A 13,659-nucleotide genomic window follows, 5' to 3' on the forward strand; every position below is an offset into this window, starting at 1 on the left:
CCCGTCCCCACTTACTAGCTCTGACTTTGCTGATAGATACTTTATTGAGGAAAAATGTAGTTACTATGCCTGTGATATGTGGTTGTCCCACCTAGCTATCTTAAGATGAATGCACTAACTGTAAATCGCTCTGGATTAGAGCGTCAGCTAAATGACTAAAATGTGAATGTAAATGACCCTAAAAGGTTTTCAAGTTGATAGGCCATTGTGAAGTGGATTTACAAAGGATTTTAAAAAGGACACGATAAAACCTGATTTCCTGATTTACCAATAACTCCGCCAGCTCTTAACCGATCCCTTAGCTTTTCTCAAACTAAGTTAAAAGATGTAGGCTACAATGGGCCTGTGGTTCATGAGAATACATTTTTTCAAAGGTTTTCCCCAACATTTACAAGATGGAGGAAAATCTATTCTGACGGACCTTATGGGTCCTTGAGGCACATTTGTTCAGCATGAGGAAAGACACCTACATACAAAGTTTAAAAAGTCTCTAGGTCAAACGAGGATATGAGGGTTTAAGTGAGACTGCTTTATAACAGCGCCCCCTATAGGCCAATCGGTGGCATTATTTTTGACCAAGTTACTCATGGCCTATATTTTCAATGTGCCAAATTATAAAAAAGTTAACAGTCTAAGCTTGAGTTAATTGACCATGTCAAGAAAAAAACATCTAAGAATAACAATAGCTTCGCTGTGAACCCATAATTAGGACAAATAGATCTTCTGTCAGCAGATGTGATTAAAAAGGCAGGATGTGGACAACACTCTTAGGAAAGGAGAGCAACTCTGGATCATTCATGTTCTGGGTTTCAGATAAATAGATGTGTGATTAATTTTTTTAATCTCCTTTTCCCATTTTCTATCACAAAGTATAATGGATTTATACTATAGTCCAGCTGGGGGCGGTATTGCAACATAATAGATGCCAACCGTCGTTAAACCCCACAAAAGAAGAAGAAGAAGAAGGAAAAATAAGAAGAATGCGGAAGTGAAACTGCGAGCGGGTTTCTTTTGTTTGTGACCACCATTCTGTCTTCGTGGACGAAGGCAGTACTAGCTGAATACCCTAAGCTCAGTCGACTGAAACATGTCTAAACTACAGTCACTGCGTGATATTTTTAACTAGCATTTAACAGCGGCTGCTGTTGAGGAAATGGTAGTGGAGTACAAGGTCTGAGGAAAATGGTCGGCTACGAAGACTGCTGCGGATTACACCGGATATAAAACTTTGTAGAATAGGTTCGTATGTAGCTAGGTAGATCTACTAATATCTAGCGATTAGCAACAGTTCTAACCAAATAATAAACTGGTTAGGCAAATAGGGATCACATTATAAACAATTTATCAAAAATGTTCCCGTCTTACACGCCTATTCATGAATTGCGCCTCCATCACGTCGTTGTCAACGTTACAGATGCAGCAGCATATTTGTGTCCGACTGATGTTTAAAGTGGAACTGACAGCGTTTTAACTACTTTGCAGATATGAAACAAACATACACTCATATCAGTCAAATATCAAATTCCCAGTTTATGCTACAAAACCAACTTTATGAGGATTAAAAAATAGGTTATATTTGACTCAACATTCCATGATGTACACTAAGGCATTGTTGGCAGAATAGATGGATGCAGTTCAATGCATGATTCATATAATTAACCAATACATTTCTTGGCAGTCCAAAAAATATTGCTTTCAGGTTGTAAATCACAGCTGGCCTGCCTGGTACATAGTTTGCTGCCTCGTTATACACTTAAAGTTTCAATGACTCAATATTTTGGACAAAAACAGACGAATGTCAATACAATCAAACTAGCAAGGTTCAATGATCACAAGTCACACCATGACTAATAGGCTAGCGTATCTATTTATGTAACACGCTTAAACACGGAGCCTAACGTTAGCTAGCTAGCTCTTCGGAGGATGTCATGTCATTGGAGGAGTGGGTGAGTGGCTGACTGTTTCCCCTCATATATTTTTTCGGTGGTAACACAGCAGGTGTCATTTGGTTAGCTAGCAAGAAATGTTAATAATTTTTCTAGCTAGCAATGCTGAACTTGAACAACTGTTATCCAGTTAGCATATCGCTTGCGTTCGCAAATTCACTCTGGCTATCTACTCCGACTTCAGAGCACTCTCGTCTGTAGTGTGCCAGAGCACACAATAACTGATGAATTTACGAATGCCCAACACCTCCTGATAACATGTAAACAGCCTAACCGGCTCTGCTACGGCGAGTAAAATGGTCAGAGTGAGGTGTTCTCTCATTTGTGTCTGCAAGTAGCTAGCAAGCTAGCCAACTTTAGCCAGTTGGCTTGGGTGCTTGGTTGGGACAAGCATGCATTGGCAGGCAAGCTGCAGAAGGACGAGCAGGCTACTTACTATTCCCCATCGTTTGTCAGTGCAATTCTGACGGCCAACTAGCTGAAAAAGTGTGGCAAATGGCTTGTTTGCACGAAGGCCTACTGTAGCTCTGATTGGCTATGGCGCACCGGTCTGTGTAGATTTTAGTCCTGGACGAATTCTTGGAGTATCCCCAACCGGGACTCTTACCCTTGTCCAGCAACTGTCAAACCTACCAACACCTTAACAGTTAAGCCAAGAGGTCCAAACTAGGGCTGTGAATGTTTAAACGTTAAAACGTTTAAAGCTGCAAAATTGAACTTTTTGGGTGACCTGACCAAATTAACATTGAAAGCAAGTCTAAGAAGCGGTAGATCTGTTCTATGTCTGCTATTTCTACGCTTCCCGCACTTAATTTTCGTCTTCACATCTTTTACTTTAGGATTTGTACTCCAGCTTCAAACAGCTAAAAATACAATATTTTTGGTCATGGAAAATATATTTCACAGCGGTTTAGATAGGTACAATGATTCTCTACACTATACTTTTTTATTTTGTCACATAAACTGAAATTAGGCGAACTATTAGAATTTTAGCAACCAGGAAATGGCGGAGCGATTTCTGCATAGTGCATCTTTAAATGAAATTGGGATCTTTAACGTTAGATGCAATATGCAGAAATCACTCCGCCATTTCCTAGTTGCTAAATTTCTAATAGTTTGCCTAATTCCAGTTTGTGACAAAACAAGCAATTCATAGTGTAGAGGGTCATTGTACCATGTAACCAAAAATGTATTTTCAGCTGTTTTGAAGCTGGTGTGCAAAAACTTAAACGTAAGAACAGGAAGCATAGAAATGGCACTCATAGAACTGATCTACAGCTTCTTAGACTTGCTTTCAATGAGAATTACAGATCTATAACTCACATTTCTATGTGAATTTGGTTGGGTTGCCCAAAAAAGTTACATATTGCATCTTTTAAGAAACAATCCCTAACCAAAAAACAATGTCTATTATTTAGCTGTTGGTCTCCGTCTGTCCCATGTGCCATCCCTGTGCTGCGTGTCAGCTCCACGACTCTCTGGGTGTGATTATCCATAGCAACTGCTCAGTGCTCACGAGACGTGAGAAAGAAAGAAACAGAGAGAAGTTAAGTAGGTACTTTTTTGTCACTGAACTCCAACAAAATTCATAGAATATTTTGTATTTTCTGTCAAATAATCTCTCCAGTCGACTCGGACAGTGTTCTAGTGTTGTATTTTATTATTTGACAACCATTGAAACACTTCTGACACCACGTTATGATCGTAAGATATGACTGTACAGACTGTACACAGCGCAGGAAGGAGCAAATGGCACTATATTCTGCATTGTGAATTCACACTGAATTTTTATGACATTTTCTTAACAGAAAAAAAGTCAGTTTTAAGCGGTTATTTATTTATTTGTCACATCCCCGGTCCAAACCTCTTGACTAGGTTGCTAGGTGTTGGATTAAGGTTGCTACGTTACCCCCTTCCATCGAGAGAGAGAGAGTGTCCCCACGCTTCTCTATAACAAGTCCCTCTTGTGTACACGTCTCTCTGATGGCCTCACGGGCATCGTTGCACTTCTGACGCAATGTAGCGAAGTCAGAGCATAGCCCCGACCTGGTCTCGAACAAAGGTCCAGCGACTGTCAAGCCAACACCTTAACCGTTACACCAAGAGGTCCGAACCTCTCGACAAGGTCGCTAGGTGTTGGGTTAAGGTCAAGGTCGCTACTATATGATTAAATGGTTGTCTGTGTCACTGAAAGCTTTTTGAAATGGGATTGTGCACTCTGGCATGTCTAAAGGCTGTATATGTAACCTATCCTCCCCTGCAGCTCTCTCTCTCTGAAGAGGAGGTTCCCCCTGAGCAGCAGCACTGTGAGCAGGAGTGGAGCCCCAGTCTGGGGCAGGAGGACCCAGAGCCCACACAGATTAAAGAGGAACAGGAGGAACTCAGGGCCAGTCAGGAGGAAGAGCAGCTCCAAGTGCTTGTGGACAGATGCATGTAACGTAAATGGTAGTAGCATCTGTCGACCGACTGGGATGTGATCGATAAACAAGGAGCTTTGTTCTGCTCTGCAGGTTTTTCCATCACTGATCGTTTGGACAAATCAGGATTTGACAGAGTTTCTGTTTTATAGGGTTGGAGACTTCACTAGTCTCGTTAGTACATTTTCTAACACGTCTCCCCCAGAACATAATCAAGCATCTGATGCAGTTACGCTAGATTTTATTTCTGTGTGTCTGAGATTAGGGTGCAGGAGGATAAACATGGAGCAGCCACAGTCTCCTGGAGAAAAAACGTATTTGCCAACGACCCCGGCATCCAAAGGGCTGGAAGAACAAGTGTGTCGAATGTGTGGATGTACTTTTGATGCAATAAGGAAGAAAAACAATTTACTTTTAGGAAAATATTATTCAATGAAACCTGACTACACCTTTACCTTAGAGGAGCTGATGGGACCTGTAACCATTGGCGATAACCTGATGTCTGTCTGTAGCAACTGCAAAGGTCTGCTCTCCCAATATCGCCGCTGCAATGCAGATGCTCAGAGAATCGCTGGTCTGGTGAAAAACATGACAAGGGAAAATACAGTTGGATGTAAAAGGTGCACCACATCAACTGAGAAATCACCGGAGAGAAAAAAGCCCCACTCTGTCACTTCTGTCGTTCCAAGACAAATTGGCTCCGCGGGAAGAAATCTGTTTCAATCGGATTCTGTATCCGTCCCATCATCAACACCAACCACTGTGACTGCACCGACAACACCAACTCCTTTAATGTGGTCTCCAGAAACCGTAAAGGTTAGTATCAACGTTCTGTCAATCAAATTAGTCTGTAGCATAAAGCCCTTTCCCAAAATAACTAACCAGAGCCTGTATCCAAAAAGCATGTCAGAGTAGGAGTGCTGATCTCTAGGATCAGTTTGGCCTTTTTTAGATTATAATGAATAAGATTATATGGACAGGTTGGGACCTGATCCCAGATCAGCACACCTACTCTGAGGCTCTTTGTGGAAATGGGTCCAGACCTGAAGATCACCTGACGTCATGATTTGACCTCGTATTTTTCAGAGTTCCCAGTTGTCTTGAAAGCACCACGACGCTGCAGCAGATTTGACTCTCAACGCCTCTATCTTTACGCTGTACATGTGATAAATAAAATGGCCTACGTAAAGAATACACTGTACAGACGCGCAAATGTAATGCCACTAAATTATTCAAATTAACCTATAGACCGATAAGCATTACCAAAGGCATTACTTTCCCGACCTGTAAAACGGAACGTTCGGTAAACGTTCTGAGAACAGAAGTGAACATTTTGCCTCTTCTGGGAAGGTAAATGTTTAGGTTGCAGGGAGGTTCTGAGAACCTTTTGACTCTGGTTTTATTAACGCTCTGAGAATGGAAATAATAGGTTATTTGAAAGTAATTAAATAACATTTGATCTCAATTCCATTGAGCACGTCTGGGACCTGTTGGATTGGAGGGTGAGGGCTAGGGCCATTCCCCACAGAAATGTCCGGGAACTTGCAGGTGGAAGAGTGGGGTAACGTCTCACAGCAAGAACTGGCAAATCTGGTGCAGTCCATGAGGAGGAGATGCACTGCAGTACTTAATGCAGCTGGTGGCCACACCAGATACTGACTGTTACTTTTGATTTTGACCCACCCTTTGTTCAGGGACACATTATTCCATTTCTGTTAGTCACATGTCTTTTGGAACTTGTTCAGTTTATGTCTGTTGTTGAATCTTATGTTCATACAAATATTTACACATGTTAAGTTTGCTGAAAATAAACGCAGTTGACAGTGAGAGGACGTATCTTTTTTTGCTGAGTTTAGTAGGACACATATAAATTAATTTGCTTAGACATTAATCATGCAAACAGTTTGTTTTATTGTGACACGGCATCAGCGAGATTTGAACCTATGATCTTCTGTTCTCTATCCCTGGAATTAGTCCACTGCGCCACCAGGATGGAGCATGCCATGGGTTTTTTTACGCATACAAAGCTGTTCATTTTTAGTCTATTCAAACAGACCCCATTTGAAAGGAAACAAGCACTTATTAAGATAGAGGTTAGAGTTTTGTTGACGCTGAGAACGGAATGTACACTGAGTGTACAAAACATTAAGAACACCTGCTTTTTACATTTAGCAGACACTCTTATCCAGAGCGACTTGCAGTTAGTGGCATAGACTGACCAGGTGAATCCAGGTGAAAGCTGTGATCCCTAATTGATGTCACATGTTAAATCCACATCAATCGGTGTAGATTTAAGCCTTAAGACAATTGACTTGGATTGTGTATGTGTGCCATTCAGAGGGTGAATGGGCAAGACAAAATATTTAAGTGCCTTTGAACGGGGTTATGGTAGTAGGTGCCAGGCGCACCGGTTTTGTGTTAAGAACTGCAACGCTGCTGGTTTATTCACGCTCAACAGTTTTCCCTTGTGTATCAAGAATGGTCCACCACCCAAAGGACATCCAGCCAACTTGACACAACTGTAGGAAGCATCGGTGTCAACATGGGCCAGCATCCCTGTGGAACACATTCAACGCCTTGTAGAGTCCATGACCTGACAAACTGAGGCTGTTCTGAGGGCAAAAGGAGGGGGGTGCAACGCAAAATTAGGAAGGTGTTCTTAATGTTCTTTAAACTGTGTATATTCTTGGAACATTTCTGAACATGACTAAAGTTTTCATGTGTTTTTTTGTGGAAAGTTTTCTTCATGTTCTGAGAATGGAATTTAGAACTAATTGGTGTTAATATGTAGAAGAAAAATGGTATATAAAATGTATGTTCCCAGAAAATTGCCAAGAACTGACATAAAGGAGAACCATACATTCATTATCTGAATGTTCTGAGAACATCGCTTGAGAACAATTGCAGAATGTAGTAAAAATATGACATTGAATAGAACCACATGGGAACTTGTGTGGAATGTTCTGTGGAAGTACTGAAATTCCTACAGAAGAACGTTGTTTCTTAACGTTCTCAGAACAATTTGAAAACATGACTTTAAAGGGATACTTTGGGAATTTGAGGCCCTTTATGGCTTGCGAAATTATTCCCCCCCCCCCCCCCCAGGCATTTTTGCTATTTTGTTGCCTTTCAACCTGGAATTAAAATTGATTTTTGGGGGGTTTGTATCATTTGATTTACACAACATGTCTACCACTTTGAAGATGCAAAATATTTTTTGTGTGTGAAACAAACAAGAAATAAGAAAAAAAAACAGAACTTAAGCGTGCATAACTCTTCACCCCCCCCCCCCCTTGATGGCCAAAAAGCTCAGTTTTAGTCTCATCTGACCAGAGTACCTTCTTCCATATGTTTGGGGAGTCTCCCACATGCCTTTTGGCGAACACCAAACATGTTTGCTTATTTTTTTCTTTAAGCGATGGCTTTTTTTCTGGCCACTCTTCCGTAAAGCCCAGCTCTGTGGAGTGTACAGCTTAAAGTGGTCCTATGGACAGAAACTCCAATCTCCGCTGTGGAGCTTTGCAGCTCCTTCAGGGTTATCTTTTGTCTCTTTGTTGCCTCTCTGATGAATGCCCTCCTTGCCTGGTCCGTGAGTTATGGTGAGCGGCCCTCTCTTGGCAAGTTTGTGGTGCCATATTCTTTCCATTTTTTAATAATGGATTTAATGGTGCTCCGTGGGATGTTCAAAGTTTCTGATATTTTTTTATAAAGCCACCCTGATCTGTTTGGAGAGCTCCTTGGTTTTCATGGTGCCGCTTGCTTGGTGGTGCCCCTTGCTTAGTGGTGTTGCAGACTCTGGGGGTTTTCATAACTGGTGTATATATACTGAGATCATGTGACAGGTCATGTGACACTTAGATTGCACACAGGTGGACTTTATTTCACTAATTGTGACTTCTGAAGGTAATTGGTTGCACCAGATCTTATTTAGGGGCTTCATAGCAAAGGGGGTGAATACATATGCACGCACCACTTTTGCGTTATTTATTTTTTAGAATTTTTTGAAACAAGGACTTTTTTTCATTTCACTTCACCAATTTGCACTATTTTGTGTATGTCCATTACATGAAATCCAAATAAAAATCAATTTAAATTACAGGTTGTAATGCAACAAAATAGGAAAAAAACGCCAAGGGGGATGAATACTTTTGCAAGGCACTGTACTTCCCTAGAGACAGATGAACTTGTGGATACCATTTCTATCTCTCTGTGTCCAGTATGACAGAATTCAGAGGTAGTTTTGCGAGCCAGTGCTAACAAGTGTTACCCGTAGACTTCCAGTCATCTGTTAGCACGATCTCAGAACGTTATGTGCTAGCTGGGAAAGCACAGATTTTGTTTTGTGATTAATCAATATAACCCTAGTTAATCCTGTCCAATCCTGTCCATGTGTCCTGTTGGCTGAAATTAACCCCATAACTTGTATACATATTGGTTAAATTCTCCTGTCCAATATAACCCTGGTTATAGACCATAACCCTAGTTAATCCTGTCCAATCCTGTCCATGTGTCCTGTTGGCTGAAATTAACCCCATAACTTGTATACATATTGGTTAAATTCTCCTGTCCGATATAACCCTGGTTATAGACCATAACCCTAGTTAATCCATGTCTACTGATGACAAAGCCTTTTACACCATCTGTCCAGGGAGAAGTGGGCAGACTGACACTGTCCAACCCCGAGTCACAGACACAACCATCAACCAACCTTGCAGCGACAAGGTCAACGTGTCCAGCTACTCGACGATATGGAATAAACACGTTTAAAAAAGAAACAAAGGTTTGTTTAGAATGACACCTGACCCCACACACACACACAACCCAGTTAATACTATCAGTATATCAGTATGTCCAGTTACTAATATAAATGTTACTTAATGGTATTATGGGTGTTAACCCCGATGACATGGCCGAATTCACAACCTGGCCCCATTCCATCATGGCCACCTAATCATCCCCCCCAATTCCCAATTGGCATATCACTCCTCACCTCTCCACCATGATAGCTGATATGTGGTGAGTGTTCTGGCACAAATTGGTCTCTGTGCTTCACTCTAGGGTGCTAGATCACTCTAGGGTGCTAGATCACTCTAGGGTGCTAGATCACTCTAGGGTGCTAGATCACTCTAGGGTGCTAGATCACTCTAGGGTGCTAGATCACTCTAGGGTGCTAGATCACTCTAGGGTGCTAGATCACTCTAGGGTGCTAGACATTGATGAAGTGAGTTTCCCCCATACGACGTAAAGAGCTTTGAGATCTTGCTCTATGAATCCAATCAATTAATCAATTCATTCATTTTTTTTTCAGGTCGTTGTGAGGACGGCCAAATCAATGAAGAGTAGGATCCTTAAAGGCCCCTTTGAGAAAATCGGAACTAACCTGGCCCAGGGACGTTACCGCGCGCTACCAAGGTGTGTCATGTCCGTACCTGGCCTACGTGACGTAACGGTCGACGAGGTGCTCAGCGTTGTGGAGAAGGAATGTAGAAATCTAACCAGCCTGAGGTTCAATTCCATCCTTCAACGGATCGACCCGGATGACCTGAAGAGCTTCAGGTGGGAGAAGGTTCTGGCTGAGTGGAGGGAGAACGCTCCCACCTTCCTCAAGTTCCTGGAATGTGTCAGTACATTTTCTGAATTAAACACATCTCAGATGGCGACACAACGAGGTAAAGGACAGATGTGTGCGGTGGCAATGGCAGGTGTCACACTACTCAGAGCACGTTCAAATAAAATGTCTGCACCCATGGACTTCCCTCCAGACTCCCTGCAGCTCTCTCTCGCTGTCCCTGAAGTGGAGGTTCCCCCTGAGCAGCAGCACTGTGAGCAGGAGTGGAGCCCCAGTCTGGGGCAGGAGGACCCAGAGCCCACACAGATTAAAGAGGAGCAGGAGGAACTCAGGACCAGTCAGGAGGAAGAGCAGCTTCAAGGGCTGGATGCTGATATCATAGAGTTCATATTCACTCCTTCCTGTGTGAAAAGTGAATGTGATCAGGAGGACCCACTTCAGTCCTTGACTCTTCCCCAAACCCAGACTGTTGAGAACAGAGAGAGTGACTCTAAACCAGTGGATCTGAAACCTTTTGGCACTGTGACCTTCTCCAAGAAGAGACTCAGCGAATGCCGCTTCTGCAAAAAATGCTACAACTCCACCTATAAACTGAAGACCCATGTTCGACTCTGTCACGGTGGGAAACCCTGCACCTGCCCTGTTTGTGGCAAGACCTTCAAACTCAAAAAAGATCTGTCCAGGCACATGAGTATTCACACAGGAGAGAAACGATTTAGCTGTGGTGACTGTGGGAAATGTTTCAGTCAGAAGGGAGTCCTAGAGAAGCATATACTGACTCACACAGGAGAGAAACCATTTAGCTGTGGTGACTGTGGGAAAAGCTTCAATCGCAAGGAGCACCTAACCAGGCATGTATTGACTCACACAAGAGAGAAACCTTTTAGATGTGACTGTGGGAAAAGCTTCAGTCTCAAGAATAACCTAACCATGCATAAACTGACTCACACAGGGGAGAAACCATTTAGCTGTGGGGACTGTGGGAAATGTTTCACTCGCAAGCACACTCTAACATATCATAAACAGACTCATACAGGAGAGAAACCATTTAGCTGTGGTGACTGCGGGAAAGGCTTCAGTCTCAAGAACAACCTAACCAATCATATACGGACTCACACAGGAGAGAAACCATTTAGCTGTGGTGACTGTGGGAAGAGCTTCAATCACAAGGCGCACCTAACCAGGCATACACTGACTCACACAGGAGAGAAACCATTTAGCTGTGGTGACTGTGGGAAATGTTTCAGTCGCAAGCAGAGACTAACTGAACATATACGGACTCACACAGGAGAGAAACCATTTCGCTGTGGTGACTGTTGCAAGAGCTTCAGTCTCAAGCAGAGCCTAACTGAACATATACGGACTCACACAGGAGAGAAACCTTTTAGCTGTTGTGACTGTGGGAAGAGCTTCCGTCTCAAGAAGAGCCTAACTGAACATATACGGACTCACACAGGAGAGAACCCGTTTAGCTGTGGTGACTGTGGGAAGAGCTTCACTCAGAAAACTAACCTGCTGACCCATGTGAAAAACGTCCACAAAGGAAGAAAACAGGATGAAAACTGAAAGAAAGTAGGATTAAGATGTTCTGTCAGGAGATGGGAATAACAAGGCAGGATGTGAACAACACTCTTAGGAAAGTCTTTAGTGCATGCTGTCACATCTGTCCCAAGCTGTTGCAGTTGTCAGGAGTCGCCTGTGTGACAATGTGTTCTTAACTGACCTGCTTGGTAATATATAAAATAAAATCTGTGTTCTTTCAATTCAGTTCCTTCAAGAAATCCTACATCACTCTATTACTTATATTAACTGTTTCCCGACGTTGTTTATTTTTTCCATTACCACTGGTCTGTAGTGTGTAGTGGAACTCCATCCACCAGGGGGCGCTGTGTTGTGTTATGCAAATAACACCCGCCAATACAAAGAAGAAAATTAGGACGTGAAACTAAGCGGGTTCGATTTGTTTGTGGCCACCCATAGAGATAGTGTTGTGTCGAGAAAACGTTGCTAATTATGCTGTGAGAACAAGGAGATCCGCTGACGCTGTACTTCGATCATAAAGGTTTATTTATATCAGAGTATTCCAGCTTCAATTTATGGATGTCTGCAGACACCCAAATTCAAATATGCTATTCTCACCGTCCTTTGTCCCAAACCATAGTATATATCCTATGTAATCTGATATGGGTGTTTTCCCCTACAGACCAATCCCAGGAGGTCACCTAACAGACTTCCTCTGCTTTAGGGTGCCCCTCTAAAACTGCTCTCCAGATGTCTCCCTGGGCCAAATCAACATTCTCTAAGCTACCATTTGCAAACATTCACAAAGTCATAATTCCTCAGGTACTACAATAGCTAGAGGACAAATCTTTGTATCTGTGCCATTATAGCGTCTGTATAATAATAATAATAATTTTGGGGATGTTTATATTTGTCCTGTTACACAAAAGTGTGTAATGGAATTATTATTATTTTTTTATTTTTTTTATTTTGCATATCCCAACCCCCTGAGACACCCCCAGGGAGTGGGGTCACGGCCAGAGCAGCCATTACAGATATACAATTGAGAGCATCCTGTTGGCCTGTATCACCGCCTGGTACGGCAACTGCACCCCCCGCAACCGCAGGGCTCTCCAGAGGGTGGTGCGGTCTGTACAACGCATCACCGGGGGGCAAACTACCCGCCCTCCAGGACACCTACAGCACCCGATGTCACAGGAAGGCCAAAATGGATCATCAAGGACAACAACCACCCGAGCCACTGCCTGTTCACCCGCTATCATCCAGAAGGCGAGGTCAGTACAGGTGCATCAAAAACTGGACCGAGAGACTGAAAAACAGCTTCTATCTCGAGGCCATCAGAATGTTAAATAGCCTTCACAAGCACATTAGAGGCTGCTGCTGCCTATTGAAATCACTGGCCACTTTAATAAATGGAACACTAGTCACTTTAATAATGTTTACATATCTTGCATTACTCATCTCATATGTACAGTTGAAGTCGGAAGTTTACATACACTTAGGTTGGAGTCATTAAAACTTGTTTTTCAACCACTCCACAAATTTCTTGTTAACAAACTATAGTTTTATCAAGTCGGTTAGGACATCTACTTTGTGCATGACACAAGTAATTTTTCCAACAATTGTTTACAGATAGATTATTTCACTGTATCACAATTCCAGTGGGTCAGAAGTTTACATACACTAAGTTGACTGTGCCTTTAAACAGCTTGGAAAATTCCAGAAAATGATGTCATGGCTTTAGAAGCTTCTGATAGGCTAATTGATATAATTTGAGTCAACTGGAGGTGTACCCGTGGATGTATTTCAAGGCCTACCTTCAAACTCAGTGCCTCTTTGCTTGACATCATGGGAAAATCAAAAGAAATCAGCCAAGTCTGGTTCATCCTTGGGAGCAATTTCCAAACGCCTGACGGTACCACATTCATCTGTACAAACAATAGTATGCAAGTATAAACACCATGGGACCACGCAGCCGTCATACCGCTCAGGAAGGAGAGGCGTTCTGTCTCCTAGAGATGAACGTACTTTGGTGCGAAAGTGCAATCCCAGAACAACAGCAAAGGACCTTGTGAAGATGCTGGAGGAAACGGGTACAAAATTATCTATATCCACAGTAAAAGGAGTCCTATATTGACATAACCTGAAAGGCCGCTCAGCAAGGAAGAAGCCACTGCTCCAAAACCGCCATACAAAAGCCAGACTA

At 42.6% G+C, this 13,659-nt stretch overlaps 1 protein-coding gene across 2 annotated transcripts; it reads left to right on the forward strand.

Annotated features, from left to right (window-relative positions):
- Nucleotides 1-975: 975 nt before the first annotated feature.
- On the forward strand, nt 976-11,695 carry LOC311112931 (uncharacterized protein). Of its 2 annotated transcripts, none has more exons than XM_084156069.1 (4): nt 976-1,239; nt 4,210-5,179; nt 9,012-9,143; nt 9,672-11,695. In XM_084156069.1, exons 2-4 carry the CDS (start codon nt 4,646-4,648, stop codon nt 11,496-11,498), a joined length of 2,493 nt encoding a protein of 830 aa, XP_084012195.1. In that variant the 5' UTR covers nt 976-1,239; nt 4,210-4,645; the 3' UTR covers nt 11,499-11,695. The 2 variants fall into 2 exon arrangements, with proteins under 2 accessions (XP_084012195.1, XP_084012196.1); XM_084156070.1 differs by lacking the exon at nt 976-1,239 and adding an exon at nt 3,448-3,497 and having other exon boundaries at nt 4,629-5,179.
- Nucleotides 11,696-13,659: the final 1,964 nt, after the last annotated feature.

This window comes from Coregonus lavaretus (assembly GCF_964263955.1).
Source record: "Coregonus lavaretus genome assembly, chromosome: 39".
NCBI lineage: Eukaryota > Metazoa > Chordata > Actinopteri > Salmoniformes > Salmonidae > Coregonus > Coregonus lavaretus.

Bases quoted from the DNA above. Each gene is read 5' to 3' on its own strand.
- LOC311112931 (XM_084156069.1), top strand. From the start codon at position 4,646: ATGGAGCAGCCACAGTCTCCTGGAGAAAAAACGTATTTGCCAACGACC. The intron at 5,180-9,011 runs GTTAGTATCAAC...CCATCTGTCCAG, and splicing joins GGTCTCCAGAAACCGTAAAG to GGAGAAGTGGGCAGACTGAC. The intron at 9,144-9,671 runs GTTTGTTTAGAA...TTTTTTTTTCAG, and splicing joins CGTTTAAAAAAGAAACAAAG to GTCGTTGTGAGGACGGCCAA.